The sequence below is a fragment of the Pyrgilauda ruficollis genome, unplaced genomic scaffold, assembly GCF_017590135.1.
Source record: "Pyrgilauda ruficollis isolate IOZ18807 unplaced genomic scaffold, ASM1759013v1 scaffold21, whole genome shotgun sequence".
NCBI classification, from domain to species: Eukaryota; Metazoa; Chordata; class Aves; order Passeriformes; family Passeridae; genus Pyrgilauda; species Pyrgilauda ruficollis.
In genome coordinates, this window is record NW_024520318.1 from 6715734 (window position 1) to 6732102 (window position 16369).

At 42.1% G+C, this 16369-nt stretch overlaps 1 protein-coding gene across 1 annotated transcript in view; it reads left to right on the forward strand.

The window, feature by feature from the left end:
* The window catches only part of USP13 (ubiquitin specific peptidase 13), a 50608-nt gene extending 39962 nt beyond the window's left edge, over positions 1-10646 (forward strand). The window contains exons 15-21 of the mRNA XM_041467603.1: positions 130-252; positions 1692-1718; positions 2386-2529; positions 3508-3674; positions 4178-4340; positions 5929-6013; positions 6634-10646. Coding sequence (XP_041323537.1) covers positions 130-252; positions 1692-1718; positions 2386-2529; positions 3508-3674; positions 4178-4340; positions 5929-6013; positions 6634-6727 — 803 coding nt within the window. The 3' untranslated portion in view covers positions 6728-10646. The remainder of the gene's footprint in view (positions 1-129; positions 253-1691; positions 1719-2385; positions 2530-3507; positions 3675-4177; positions 4341-5928; positions 6014-6633) is intronic.
* The last annotated feature ends 5723 nt before the right edge of the window (positions 10647-16369 follow it).

Sequence of the window (16369 nt, forward strand, 5' to 3'; positions counted from 1 at the left end):
TTTTTCAGAAGAAGACTCCTGGCTGCTCCTGTACCTTGAGTACCAGAGTTCCCTCTCTGAAGGGGTAGATTGCACCATAAGGTTGTTTTTCTGGCTGCAGAAGCTTAGCCCATTTCTCTGCTCTTGTAGATGTTTCCATTGACATGCCAGATTTCCTGGATATCAGTCACCTTCGGGCCAGGGGGCTCCAGCCAGGAGAAGAGGAACTCCCAGACATTGCTCCTCCCATTGTCATTCCTGATGACCCTAAAGGTATTTACTGACTTATTCTCCCCTATCTTCCCCTTACCTTCTAGCACACAGGGATTCTCTTTAATCCTCACCGTTTGTAACTATGGACAAAAAATTACAAATTACAAATCTTTAATTTGTAATTACAAATTAGTTCTGTAACTGAAGACTCTTACAACACCCCACAGCCTTTTTTTCCTCCCTACTGGACAACCCTAGTTCTTCCAGATTTTCTGTTTTGGCGATTTATTATAGAATCACAGCTTTTTGGGTTGGAAGGGGTCTTAAAGGTAATCTAGTTCTAGCCCCCTTGCCATGGGTAGGGACTCCTTTCCCTAGAAGGTTTGACAATTGATGTTGCTGTCCTTGACTCTCTCCAGAGAACCTTCAGTGCATGCCCATGACTCCCTTGGAGTCAAGTCACTGTGCACTTCCCAGGTCCAGCACAGTACAACAATAATTAATACACAAAGAGCTACAGTTTAAGAGAACAGCTTTCCAGGCATAGGCTAAGACTCTAAATTTTATTCATTTTAAAAATACAAGAATTGTTAGGCCCTAGCAGCTGTTCCTGCAATCCTCTTCTGTGGATGTATATGGGCTGCCATTAAAAAAAGCTCTGTCTCAAGGAGAAGATGGCAAACAGCTGACTATAATGTTTGTGGAGAAGAAAGAAAGAGGAGTGATTAAAATGCTATGCTGTTTTTATTTTTTTTTCATAAATACTCTTTCTTTTATGCTGAAGTTCAGAAACAAGAATATTAAATATCCTCCTTCTTTATTCCCTGGGTTTCCCTGGAGAAGAAGATGGTTTATAGCAAGTAAAATCATGTTTTTATGGTGTGACCTTAGACCCAGGTGGCTACACTTTCCCCCAGATGAGTGAAGTTTGAGTGCCTCAGTAATGAATACGAAGCCAGTAATGCAGCTGCTCTCATGACATGAGTGCCCCCATTTGCTTGCATATTTATAATAACGGTGGCAGAATACCCTGCTGTATGTATGTGATGGAAAGCTAGTACCTGACATTGTGTGCAAAGCAAGGATATGACAAACATAATTTCTCTAAAGGTTTTAATTCCATCCCTTGTCTATGTAAGTTCCTCACAGAGGCCTGTACCTTCTTACCCTCTTGCTGAATGGACTGACCTAGTTTTAGTGTAAATGCATGGGTGGTGGTATTGTATTTTTAAGATTCTTGCTTAGGTCAGCCATCAGCTTTATTTCCTACTGGTTTATGGTATCAGTGACACTTTTCTCTGAACTGAGTTAGGGAGAACCATTACTGAGCAGAAATATCCCTGCTCTAATTCATGGCAAAAACATAAGGGAAGTAAGGATGAAACTGCCCTGTCTCCATGAGGTCACATATTTCTATGAGTTTAAAAATATGGAATTGTTTTACCGATATGGATCTACTTAACCTTTTCCCTGTTTTTTTTTCCATTGTTAATTTTCAGATCACATGACGAACAATTTCGTGGAGTGTACGTATCTCATTTTTCTACTGCTTAAAAAATTGTTATGCTTTTGCTCAGCTGATGGCCTCTCTCTCCTCATAGAGATGCATGAAGCCTTGCCCTGCATGCTTCCAAATAAAAGCTGATTTCTGTGCTTGTTGAGTGTTTACTTCCATGTGTGCAGTACTTTCTTTGAGGTTAGTATAGCCAGAATATGAGCTGCTCCTCTGCCTGCTGCCCCTCAAGAGGATCTTGCAGTCCTGGGGGGCACAGCCACTCCATCCTGGCTCCCTCTGCACTCTGATCTCACGTAAAGCTGTCTGACCCTGTGATCCAGAGGCTGCCAGATCTGGCAGCTGTTATTTCTCTAACCTGCAAGATCCTGCCTTTGAGAGGTGCTTGGTTTTGGCTGCCGTCTCTAGCTGAGCTCAGCACCTGACTTCCTTATCCCTTAAAATCCAGTGCTGAGGTATTTTAAAATAAAGTCCTGTAGGAAAAAAGATTATCAGTAAGTCCATAACAACTACTGTAATGCCTTGTACAAGGCTGTTTTCTGATGGCTGTGAGTTTACTGAAGTACTAAACCAAACCCAAGCAATATGTACTGTAATATATGGCACCGTGAGTAACAGTAAGAAATATTATGCAATGGATGAAATGAGACATTTATATTTTAGAAGGTCCTTTCTTGCAGCCCTAGATATTGATGAGTCTTCAGTTATGCAGCTGGCAGAGATGGGCTTTCCTTTGGAAGCATGTCGGAAGGCTGTGTACTATACAGGCAACCTGGGTGCTGAAGTTGCTTTCAACTGGATCATTGCACACATGGAAGAACCAGGTCAGTGACTGGAGGGTGTAAGTTAAACTCAGCTCCTGGTTGTGGATTTTGGCAGTCAGTAGAAATTTTATAATGTGTGACAGAGAAACAACGACCCCCCCCTTCCCCACCTGGGAAACCTGGAGGTGTGAGTGAATTTTCCTAAGCTGCTCCTGGGATGTGCAGATCTTGACCATTATGTGGTGTCCTCTGCCTAGAAGAAGACAACAAACTAAGCTACACCAGAAGTCCTGTCCTCACCACTGGTGTGGGCCAGCTCTGTTTCCACCCTTTGGCTAGGTCCGTGCTGCTAAGGGGGAAGCTGACTTGTGACCAAGTGTAAGTACAAAGAATCCTGTGGTCTGGATGCTTTCCTTCCATATCAGCCTTCTCTAGCTCAGGCTGGAGCATTCATGCCATACTTGGGCTGTCTAGTGATGGACAGGGCTGCTAGATGTTCTCCACTTCCTGTGTTTCATCTGTGCAAAGTTTGGACTCATGATTCAGCACTGAGTGCACCTGAGCACTCCCTTGCCAGGAAACCCCAGATTTGGTTGAGTTCACGCTTCACCATGAGCTTTTGTGTTGCTTGTGTAAATGGGGGAATGAGTTTCACTTGGGGCTTAGCAGACATTTTCAGATATGGAATCAGTTCATTTTACATCTGTGCACTGGGTTGTCTATTATCCTGATGCCATCATTGCTTCCATACCAATCTTTGCTGCTTTCCTGCAGTTGTTTCACTTCTGCAATGTGCTGAGTTATTCCAGTCTGCTCAGTATGAGCACGTGCACCTAGACAATTTGTAAAGTGCACATTCATTTTGTTGTTTTTAAGGCTTTCCACACATCTAAGTCTGAATTTAGATGCCAGTGAAATGAACTTACATTGATTTCAGGACTGCTTTTGAGGTCCTGTGTGTTGTTTGTTTGTGTTTGTTGTTGACTTTCCATTTAAGTGAGGCAAAAGAAGGAACTGATGAATGTTTGTTTGTTACAGACTTCGCTGAGCCATTGGTCATACCTGCATTTGGAGAAGTTGCTTCCAGTGGGGCAGCTGCTTTAGGAGCTGTAGGGTTAGATAACCAGCCTCCTGAAGAGATGGTTGCAATTATCATTTCCATGGGATTCCAAAGGAATCTGGCAATTCAGGCACTGAAGGCAACAGTGAGTTCATGGGTTATTGGTAGCACTGGGGTTTTGTTTCATGTTCTGTGCTTTGTGCTTGTGGATGCTCAGATGCCTTTGAAATGTGTGCAAAAATCCAGTTAGTGGGTGGTGAGCCTGGAACTATCCTGGCAAAGTGTGGGATGCCTGTCTTCTCTGGAGTGGGGAAAGTGCTTTGTGTGTTTCACTTTCAGCAGTAAAGTGAGGCAGTAAGGAAAACTTACCTGGTTTTACGACCTGTTGAAAAATAACCTGGATGCCTGGAGACTGTGTGTCTGCAAGATAAGAGCCTGGGGCAGTGGGTCTTACTTGTGGGATTTTTTTCTTTTCCATATGTCAAGGTTTTGCAGAGTGCTTGCTGAATACTATTTTCCAGGGAGGTAGAGGTATCTTACAATTTTTAAGTGCTGTAAACATGACCCTTACTCTGTTCAAAGGCTGATGAGTGGCAGTGTGAAGTTAGAGAGTATTAAAGGCTGCTCTTTTGATTGTTTGACTGGCAGAACAACAACTTGGAGCGTGCACTGGAGTGGATCTTCAGCCACCCTGACCCTGAGGAAGAAAGTGACCCTGCTTTGGACACAATGGATATGGAGAACAATGCTAATGCCAATATCCTTGCAGAGACAGGGTCAGAGGGACCCAGGATCAAAGATGGCCCTGGAAGTAAGTTCTGCTTCAGCTTAGACCTGGCTGTCATTCTGTTGTGTCACACCCACCCTGTTCATAGAGCTCCTTTCTGTTTTGAAAGTAGTTATTGTGGGTTCTTTGGACATGATCCAGACAATTTACTTGCAGTTTTGTTTCTAGGGCTGAATACAGCTCTGTGGGCCACTGAGTTCTGTGGGCTGTGTTTGCTCAGAAAACTCTCTGCTTGGACTCACTGAATAATCCAAGCTCTAAGTTTCTTGCTACCACAGCACACAAGTCTCTCCTGGCCTAGGTTTACCTTTTGTTCTGTTGCTATAAGATAAAAAGACAAAGAAAAGCTAGAATGTTTGAATCTTCAGAGGCTGAGCATCCTAAAGACAACACTGCTGCTACAGACCACTTGAATTTCTGTCTTCCTGTGGTCTGCTGAGCAGTTTGATAATCCCTTCAACCAAGTTCCTTATTCACAATACCACAAGTACAGTTGGTGTCCTGCATGTTTTGTTTTCTTTTGGTTGAGATTCTCTGTCACACTGCTGCTAAATAAACCACAAGATGGGGCTAATGTACAGCAGGCAAAGTTGAGAAGCACCTCCTGGAGGTGTCACAGCACTGGAGTACAAAAGCTCAGTGGTGGTGCTAAGGATGTCACAGAAAGTTTTTTGAAGGGTCTTTAGTGATGAGTTTTAATAACTGTAGTATGTTCTAAACTTCTACCTCTGATTTTGAATGTAAAGGTCTAGAAAAAAAAAATTACCAGACAATTTGTGTTTTATGTCTGTGGTTGCTACTGTTATATTAAGATTATAAATATCAACCTTAAGTCTTTTGGAGACATGAGAAATATTGATTATTGCTAAGTTAAAAAAAATCCCCAAGCTTGAATAATTATTTTTTCTCGTACTTAGCCTTTATAGACTGAGACCCTTTAGTAAGTGCCTGAAATCCTGATAACAAACATGATTCTGTGAAATAGCTCCAAAAAGCCCTCTCCAGCAAAATCCAGGCCCGTGTCCTTATGCAATATCCTGAAAAAAGTTGCCCTTTTATTTTTAGTGGTAATTCAGGTGAATGGCATGAATGGGTGGGGATCAAGAGCCAGTGCTGAGCTCTCCAGAGACTTCAAGCATAAAAATTGTCCTTATGTTAAAGGAAGAGTTTCTTTCCTGTCCTCTGTTCTATGCTATGAAATAGAGACTTCTGTGTTTTTTGATATATAAGAGATCTGTGATCACATGTATAGACACAGCTAATTTGTGTGCAGAATGAACTCCCTGTTTGGCACTTTCTGTGGTTCTTTCTGTGAACTGGGAATGAATCTGCTGTTTTCTTTCCTAGTAGGGGCTGTGATCACAGCCCTGCTGTATGTGCACAGGTCTCTGTGAGTTTGATTTGGATTGGTTTGATGTTTGACAGTGAATCTGAGCCACCAGTTAAGTTGGGAACATGCTGCAGTGTTAACAGAAACTGAATTTGGGGATGCAGGGTCTGTTTTGGGAGTGCTTAGCTGCTTCTCCAGTACTAGAAAGAAGTTTTCCCCTGGAGTCATATTGCAGTGGTAGCAGTGAAAGACTCAGGGTGCCATTTGTATTTCTTAAAACAGGGTATGAGCTGTTTGGGTTCATCAGCCACATGGGAACATCCACAATGAGTGGCCACTACGTTTGTCACCTCAGAAAGGAAGGAAGGTGAGTGCAGCTGGGAGAGACACATGGGTTGAGCAAATGTTTGACTTGAAGCATCTGTACAGAGCAGGGCATGCTCATGGCAGACAACACAGGCTGTTACCATCTGTAGGTTTCCCATCAAAAAAAAGAAAATTGTCAGAGATGTGATGAGTCAGTTCTGATCCCAGTGAAGTCTGTGGTGAAATGTTCCATAGGCTCTCCTGTGCTTGCCATTCCAAATCTCTGTTCAGTTTGGGGCACTGGTTCTGTATCTGGCTGAGTTTATCTGAGCTCTTCCCAACTTTCTTTTGCTGCCCATCAACAGAAAGCCATGGAGCCATGGGCTGATACCAGTGCTGCTGGTACTGTGGTGCTGATCTTGGCTCTGATTCTGGTATGCTCCCATTATTTGACATTGGGAATCCCTGATTTTCCTTCATTTGAGCTGTAATGACACATCCCTCCTCCCTTTCAGTTCCTGACTCTGGCAGCTGGTTTGGCTGCTTCTCTGATCCTTCGTTCTCATTGCAATGCCTAATTTTAGATTTTAAACTCTTTGAGGTTTGGGTCTGAGAGGTCCCTGATAAACCTGTGGTGATTTTTATACTCATGGCATGTAATCAATCTTGTTTTCCTTTCAGATGGGTGATCTACAACGACCTTAGAGTCTGTGCCTCAGAACGACCTCCCAAAGACCTGGGCTACATTTATTTTTACCACAGGATACCAAGTTAGGCCTCAAATCTATCACCTGGCCTTAAGAAGCCATAAGCCTTTTTAACCTGCCCAAAAAAAGCGTACAATAAAAATCTAAAACCAACAAAAGACCCCTTAACCCTTGGACTGCCAAAAAGCAAAGGAAACCATGGGATGTTTATAGTGTATTTAAAAACAATCATTTGATGCCGCCTTAAGTGTTAGACGGAAGATTTCTAATAGGTGCTGTATAGGACATTGTTTTAAATTTATACACCTTACAGGCCATGTGGATTTCTGGTGGAGTTTGCAGCTAGTGTGTGGAGAATATGGAAGCTTCAGTGTTGAGCAAAAACAGTTCAGCCCAGCTCCTGCCTGTCCTGCCCATGCGTCCTTTGAAGACCACAAACAAATATTTGTGTCTTTGGTGACTGGGAGCCTGTGTTTTCATCCAGAGTCCAGATCATGCAGAGAAATCATTTGAAGGGAGGGGGTTTCTGACTGTTCTTCAAAGCAGAATGTCCTTTTTCAGAGATTATTTTCAGTGCAGTGAGAAAAGTCAGCTGGAGTTATATCTGTTGGAATTCACTGGTACAGTATCTTGATTTGACTTTTCCAGGCATAAGCCTAAGAGACTAATGGAGACAGGAGCAATCTCCTGTCAGTGCTCTCTTCATTTTTTGCCAAAGAGAAATTTTATTTTTCCAGATAGAGGTTTCTTCATCTTCACTTGAATGTTTATTTTTTAAGTTCTACCAACAGATTCAGGATTACAGATGGCTAAAAGCAGTAGACTTTATGACTATGAAATTAAATGCACACCCTCAGGAAAGGCAAGGCTGTTATTTAAATTTTGTTTTCTTATGGAGGAGGTAAAGAAGGGTTTAATGTCCCATTATATTTATGTCAGGGAAATTTGTATCTAGAGAACTCATATTCCACTCATATCTGAAATCAACTCCCTGACAAAGTACTCGCAGTTCAATCCTGCTTTCTGCTAAAGATTGCTTAAATATTGACTTTCATACTTGAGTGAGGGAAATTGCTTAGTAATTTTCTGATTTATTGATTTACCCCTCTCTTCCTCCGTTAAAAAACCAAACCAAAAAGCAACAACAAACAAGAACAAAAAACCACAATAAAACCCCCCTTGAACTGATACTTACACTTTCTTTAAACTTGCAAATGCATCAGTAATCTGATCTCTTAAACAGACACGTTCTAAACAGGGTCTGATATCTCTGGCAGGGATGATGGCCTGGGTAGGCAGGGGCTGCCCTTTTCTGTCTCTTTTTTTTTTTTTTGGTGTTATTTAAGTATTTTTCACAGGTGAGAATACACATGTGGGTTTTAAAATTATGTTTGAAAATACTCATTCTAGAAAAATTATAATGGTGAGTGTGAACCTTTCATGATTCCAAAAAAAGAACAAACCCAAAGGTTCACAGTGTTGGACGCTGCTTAGAGACTGTTGCTGGACTTGCCTTGTACAATGTTACCAAGCCCTCAAAATAAATTGCAGCAGTCAAAAAAAAAAAAAAAAAAAAAAAAATTCCAATGTGCAAGAGAGCCAGAGAGGTGTCATTACATTTTCTCTGCTGTTAGTGCCTGCAAGTTTTAATAGCAAAATTCAGGCAGCTACACACTACATAAGAGAACCCAAATTAAACATCTTTTTGTGAGAAGGGAATTTTAGTTTTTGCATTGTCTGGGGAAAAATAATTGTCGCTCTGGTCATAAAGCCACTCACAGAGCCAAAAAACACTGTTGGTATTTTAATCAGGTTTTTATCTTAAAAGATTGTGAGAGAAATTCCAGTGCAATAATTTTACGGAGTGTAAAGGTGTCTAATTTCTGGGAGAGCTCCCTGCATTAGAGCTCTTATGGACAAATTAGTGCAGTGTCCTGGCACAGTAATGAGTGGCCTCTGTGACATTCAGCTGCCTTGTGCTTATTGAGCCACCAGTTCTGGATGGAATAAAAGCTGCCAGTAATTTCTTTGCTTCTTCCAGATTTTGGATATTTGAGGACTTCACCAGAAAGTGACAGGTTTGAAAATGGGATCAGCAAATTATGCAGTGATACATCTTCTATTTAAAGTGAAAGAGCAAAACTTCTGTATATATGTGTGTTTCTTCATTCTGGCAGTAGAAAAAGGAGAAAAGGCCTTTTTATCCCCCTTCCTTTAATTTTTGAACATTTTTATTTTCAATTCCCATGTATATTCCAAAGAAGTTCAACACAATAGCTTTCCTCTTGCCTCATGAACTTAAAGGGCTATTTAGAAACACCAAGATCTGGTGACTGCTGCCTTTTTATTTAGAAATCTTGGGTAAATAAAGGCCAGCTGAGTAACCCACATGTTCATTACCCAGCTGGAAGTATGGCTGGTCTTGTAGGATCAGGGATGGAGCTGGAACCTTGCCTACTGTTTGGTGCATGCCAGAGCTGTGATGGCTGTGGAGCTGTCTGGTCTCAGGAGGCACATTTGGAGGGTGATAAACTGGAAATGTGGTTGGAAGGGGAGGGCCCTTGGCTGGCTGTGGTGGGTAAATTGGAGCAGCTCAGGTTCTGGAGTTCTTTTCAGTTCATCACTTTTGTGCTTTGCCTGCCCAAACCAAAGTTAGTCAGGAGTGCAGGGAGCAGTTCAGGGGAAAGGATTTCAGGTTTTCTAAAATTTATCAGTTAAAAATACATTAGAAGTTCTTCAGTCAGGCTTTTGAGGAATTACTTTATTCTCTCCCAAAACAGTGGCCTCCCTCCTTTTTAAAGTGTCTGCTTGTCTCCTTTTTGTGATGGGTTTTGTGTGAAGAACATCAAGAACCTGGAGGATCAGGATGTAAACTTCTGACTCCTCAGCCTAATGTGGGGGAGAGGAGTTTTGGTGAGTTTTGGGTTTTTTTAAACTCCAGCATTGCAGAAGCCCCACTCAAACAGACTGAACTGAGGAGATGACTGATCTGCCAGGCTGTGCCTGCTGCAGTGTGAATGTGCTGAATGGTGCCAGGGCACAGCCTGGGCACACTCCCTATGTCTGGGTGCTGGGGGCTCTGTGATCTGGGAGCTTCTTGACAAAAAAGAATGGAGGGAGAAAAATCACTGTGAGCTGTTAGAGACAATCTGACCTGAGAATCACAGCAAGCCAGGACCTGGCAGTAAATAATGCTCTTATTTCTCAGACTTGTTTTTACTTTTTTGTGTGATACATTTAGGTTAGGAGAAAGGAGGGAAGAAAAACTCAATAACTTTTCCTTGATTTCCTCTTCTCCTCTCATTCCTAGCAGCATGCTGGATCCAGTAGACTCCTCATTTTGAGTCACAATCTCCTGTCTCCAAAACACATGTAGACACAAACTCCTATTTAATCTTCCTAGATAAAATATAATTAGGATAAAAATTAATTTATTCAGACCTGTAGTTTTAAAATAAGTGTAGATGTTTCTGAACTCCCAATCACTTGTAACTCCACTGGGTTCAGTGCCATTACCTCTGATTGACTTTGGTGTAAGAGAAACCAACATCAGCCCAATTCTTTGATTCAGACAGCCTCCACCAGGTCACAGAACACATTCAGAATGTGGATGCATCCAGAGCTCATTAGATTTCTTTAGAAACCTCTGCAACTGATTCCTTTTGTTCTCCATCCTGGCAGCAGCCATTTTTATCCTCTTTGCTGTTCTCATGCATTGGAAGTCTATGCAAAATATGTAACTGGACATTTTATTGTTTTCCCTGTCACCCTTCCTACCTTAATGGCTGAGATTGGTGTCTGATTTCTACTCAGTCTTCAGTGGTTTTACTGTTGTATCCTGGAAGTGTCTGTCCTGGTTTACTTTGCACCATTCAGAGTTGTTTGCTTGAAGCACTGTTACCTTTCTGGAGAGTATTTGTCTGAGATGAGAAAGGCTGTGAATGACGTTGTTGCAACTGTTTTAAATTAAAAAGAAATATTCTCACATCTGGTGACTGTGTGGATTCTTGCTTCTTTATTCCTGTCTGAACTGAAGAGGAATAGACAGAATTTGTTTTGATGCTGCCTCTCACTCTTTGTGTTCACATTTGGTGTTTTACTTAAAAAAACCCTGCATAGGGAACAGAGGTTCGTGAGAGTCTTGATTTCTTGTGACTCCTGGCATTTCTGTGGATTAAAAAAAAAAAAAAGTAAAATCTCCAAGCCCTGCGTGAATATACAACATGGCAAAAATTATAAAACAAGTTTTAAGTTAGATTGGTTTGTTTGTTTTTAACTATTAGGCCTGTTGGTGTTCTTTGATTGCAAGAGTTGGCACTGTTTGTGTGGAATAGTGCTGTCATTTCACTCCAAATTTCTGCTTTATCATGGCCTATAATTCCTCATACTCAGAAATTTCTTCTGCTGCTCAGTAAAGGAGAAGACTGTTTTCCTCACGTGTAAGGATTTTACACAGAAATGTGACTTTTGGGACTCTGGTAGATGCAATAGGCTGAAAAAGAAGACTGAGGGGTGACAACTTTTTATAGGATCACAGGACCAGCAACTGGAGGAGAGGTAAGAGGTAAATCTGCTGGGCTCAGTGACACTTCTTGACATGGAATTAGAGGACATGTGCCATGTTGAGTGATAAGAAATGTAGAGATGGTTCAGCTTCGGAAGTCTAAACTAAATGATCTGTTTTGGTTTTTCTTCTATCACAGATGTCCTTTGTGACCATGGCAACTCAAGCCACGCTGCTCACACCACTTGTGGCAACTGGAAGAGGTGGGAGAGTGGCTCCCTGTAGAAGCTAACCAGCTCTGCTCAGAATTTCCAGGGATTTCCTGTATAGGATTTGTGCCTGCTAGCTTTTGCAGACTGTGTGGGAGGCAGTGTTGGATAACTGACAAGTTGCCACCCTCTGCTCCCCCTCACTGCCGTGGGAAGTTGCGCCTTTGTGTCCCCCAGGTGTCCAAGCCTAACCCAAAGAAGGGCAGCACTGACAGCCGTGGTGGAAGACAAATGCTGTACAATTATTGAAAACAGTTACTGCACGACTGACAGCTGCTTGGAGTGGGTGATTATGTTTTCAGATGTCTTTAGCAGTGATTTTTAGCAGTTTTTTGCGTGGATTTGGTACTGGTGCTTTTCTCCCACTGTCTTTTAGGACAGCAGTGCTGTGCTCCTGATCTGGAGCACATAACCAAAGGATTTTCCTCCTGCTGCTTTGTCAGTGCATTTGATCAAAAAGAACTAAACTAGCTTTAACATCTCCCAGCAAAACACACCAGTGGCAAGAGCTCACAGTTAATTTTGTCCTGACCTAAGGGTTAGTGTGGTTTTTGTGTCTGTTCCCCTTTATTCCTTGGTGGAATGTTCTGGTTAAAGCCATAGGTTTTACCCAGTTGTTTTTTCTGACAGAACTTTCCTTCTGCAGGCAAACCATGGCTGTGTGTTCTGTTTGTTTTCCTGGAGCAGCCCCCATGTCCATGGAGAGAGTCCTGCTTTTCCCATGTCTGTGCTGTCAGCTTTTCTGTCCACAGCAGCACACAGGAATTTTTATCCCTCGTGCCTGTGCTTGTGTTGATGTCTCACAGCAAAAGCACAGAGTAGGAATGACATCAGCCTTGTCAGCACTTTCACCTCATCCCATGAAGGACAGAACTGGAAAATGCTGAGAGCCAACTCCTGTGGTGGTATGTGGGAAATTGCTTGAGTAGTGGTTTCAGTCACTGCATGTTGGCTTTGCTTTTCATAAAGTTTGGTTTCTGATATTATTACTTCTGTTTTAATTATTGCACGGTCTTCAGGAAAATCCTTATCTATTTTTTTCCCATTTTCCTCATATGGGCTGTATGTGCAGAACCCTTTGGGCCAGGCCTCAGCTGGTATAAATTCCAGTTGTAAGTATAACTGACCGACATGTTGAAATAAAAATAAATTCTAAAAATAACTGTGCCTCAGAGAAACAATGAATTTAGAAAAAATGAGAACAAAAGCATATTCTGGACTTAACTTTTAACCAAAGAAGCATGTTCAATTGGTAAACAATAGGATAGAATATCTCACTGAAAAAATCCTTTCAGTTGGAGAATTAGATCCCTCCTTTCAGTTTAAGTAATTGAAATCAAGACTCTTTCAAGTTGAAAAGAGATTTTGAAATATTTGAAGCCACAGACAAAGTTTATTTTTAAAACATATTTAAAAATTGCACAGTTATAAATACAATTAATAAATACAATTTAATATGTGGAAAAGAACCCAAGGAAGGCATGCTTCCATTACAGTACAAAAATACTACATTAAGTGTGGTGCTTTGCAAATAGTCATCTATGACCTTAATAAATTTAACACATCCAGTATGCACATCATTCTTTTTTGAGGAAATAGGTTATTTTAAACAGCAGTGCAGGGAAACACCAAATTAAAGCATCAGTAAACTCTAGGTCTGTGTTTAATATTACACACAGCTGATAATGCACTAAGCATACAGAGGCAGAGTTACCTGTAGTAAGAAACTGACCTTGTACCCCGTATGTTCTTACATTCAGATTCTGAATCTGGGTCAGTGTGAGCCTTTGTAAGGGAATGTAAACATTCAGGTGTGGGGCTGAGCTCCCACCTGGGCAGCGCTGCCCAGCCCTGCCCTGCACTTCCCCGTGGACACCAGGAGTCCAGGGAATTCTGCAAGGGTGTGCAGCAGCAGGGCTCTTCAGATGGCCCAGGTGAAAGTATCTGCCAACCCTGGGATCACTTCCTTCCTCTATGTTGGCTTAAAAATAAAGCCAAAAGAACTGATGCAAGATTGCAAAGGTTTTCAAACAGTTTACAGCATATAGAAGAAGCCACACAGAATGCCTCTCAAAACTATATAGTTTTATTTTACTCTAGATATGTTATACTCTGATATATAAAATATATTTATAAATTTTTTTCATTTTTCTGAATTTACAATAGCTTACTGATATTAAAAAGGCTATTTAAATTAAAGGTTCAGCCAATGTCGATGGCATTCTGTAAATGTAGAAGGGGAAAAGAGATCAAAGCACATCAAGTCTTGACCATGCAAGCTTGCTCAATGGGTTGTCACATATTGCAAGCATTTGTAAAGTTACAGCATATTTTAGGAAAATTTAGATTCCTTCTGTCTCTTTACCTTGCCTAATGCCTGTTACTTTGTGGGCTGAGGCTCTGAAACTTCCCATGGATTCTCTGACATGCCTGTTTTTCATTTTTCCTACGTTTGTTCAAAGTGTCAGTGACCGCTTCATGCATGGCACTCCTGTTCTCTGATTTATTTCACCAGTCCAAAAATCAGTAGAACCATAATGAAGGAATCTGATTCTAGCCTAGGTAAGGTTTGAATAGTAGATAATACTGTATTGCATATCCACCATTTTTTTTTCACAACGTGCAGTGCATTTTGTCTTACCATTTTTGTGAATAATTGGTATATTATTAACATTTATTACATAGATTCACTGTACAGACTGCTAAGCTGACAACACTGGTGACCAGAAATCACATTTTTTTCAACTGTGCAGGTAATTCATGCGAAAATAACTAATATGTCTCGTTTTGCAGATGCATGTTTGGGCAAAAGAGATCTACAACCAATTTATGCTCTGCTCCATTTCTCACTGGCTCCAGCAGTCAATGATTTAGGCCTCAGGCTCTGGCTGTGCCAGTGAGGACAGCAGTTGTTATTTCTGCCATGGAGGTCTCTGCTCTGTGGATATTCCTGGGATACCTGGCTGTTCTGGAGTTGAGACTAGAGATGAAAATGTGAAAATCCAAACAACCCAGCTTCACTGTGAAAGCTGTGCAGATGTAGCTTTTTAATTCTTGAGGGGGTACTAAAACATGTCTACAAAAGCTGATATACAGATGTCTGTTATTAATCAAACACTTGGAGCAAACATGAAACCCACAACACAAAGTGAATTCTAAGGATGGGATTTTAAAAGGGCTCTGCATTTGGTCTAGGCTGTTCCAGATATATGAACAACTCAGATTTGAGTCTGGCAGATGCAAAGGACTTGTAAAATGTTCCACAGATGACATGAATCAATAGTTTAAGAATACCCTATGAGTGAGCCTTCTGCATGCATTCTCTAAACACATGCTCAGGTAGCACTGCTGCATGCTGGGGGTTAATATTGCATAGTGGTTACTGGTTAATGCAGTTGCATGCAATATTGTCACATGAGGTTTTGTGTCATTTGAACCTCCCCCTCGGTATTTTACAAGTGCTGTGATTTATCAGATCATAAGAAAACACCACTAGATACAGGTATGTTTACATGCGTGCCTAAAAGTCAGGCTGGTTCTTCAAGCTGACAGAAAGCAGTCTGTGGCCACAAGGCTCCTGTGGTCATTCCAGTTTAAAGAGGTCAGACAGCAATGAGCCTTTTGCCTTCATGGCAAAGCCTCACTCCCTCAACAGCCCCTGTGATTCCAGTGCCTGGTCAGCACGTGCAGTGGTGCCAGAGCCAGCCCTCTCCTGGAATACCTGCGTGTGAACTGAGCACTCTTGTGCAGAGTCCAGGCTTACAGGGTTCAGCAGATTGATGGATCAGGTCATAACTATTCCTAAACCTTTGTAGAACACAAGGACAGTCCCAAGCTGGGGTTAGGAAAACTTTTTTTTTTTTAATTGTACAAAATATAAAATAGAAAAAAAAAAAAGTTCAAAAACTTGGAATCAGTTGCCTGGCAGTGATAAATCACCTCTGGAAAAAGAGAGGAGTAACAAGAAAGGGAAACAGGAGTGGGGCATGGTGATACACCATTGCAGGACTCTAATTGGGCCTCACCTCATAGATGCTCTACAGCATCCTGAAATGCCTGAGTCTCTCCTCTGCTGAAATCAGGAGTTTCTGTGTGAAACTGCTTCCCTAGATCTGAGCAGCCTTGTGTTTGTGTCACCTTCCTGCCCAGGGGAGGGGTGACCTGGCCTCTGCAGTGTGAGGCAGTGATTCCCCCCTGCTCCCAGTATCCTGCATCCCAGGAATGCAGTTTCCCATCTTCCTTCCTTCCTTGCACACCTGGGCAAGTCAGGGATGGCAGGAGGCTTTGACTTGGTCGAGCTCCCAGGGAGTGCTGAGAACAGGACGCAGATTTGCTGTCTCTCACTCTCAGGCTCAATCTGCTACTGTTCAGCACCCGCCTTATTTATCCCACCTCATGCTTGGTTAGAAGCACAAGTAGATGAATTTTCTATTCAGGTTGTTAATATGCTGCAGCCTCCTCGCATGTTTCCTCTTGCTGTTTCAGGCAAATATACAAACTTGTCCTGAATATTTAAGGAAAGCCAAGAGGAGGTCAGCTCAAAGCTGTATCTAATCCTGTCTGCTGCACTGACAGTGCTTGGCAGAGGGGGCTAAAGGAGGACGATAAACCCAGGATCCTAAAGAAGTGCCCAGAAGTCCCAAGTGTTGCTGGGCCTGACTTGTTAGAGTGAGGTGAGCTCAGTCTCCAGCCACTCTCCACACTGACCAGCCCAGAACTGTGTGAGATGTGCCCCTGTCCCCTGTCATCTGCCCTGCTTTAGCCTCTGTCAGTGGCACATGCTTGACTGGCCATAGGCTAGCTACAACAGAGAGGCCAGCTGGGATCATCTCTGCAGGCTGTGCACCTCTTTGGACAGGCTTTGCAGCCCTTGTCCTGTACAGCAGAGCTGGGCTGGGCTGGGGGCTGAGCCTGCCAGGTGAGTTGTCTCAAGGTTA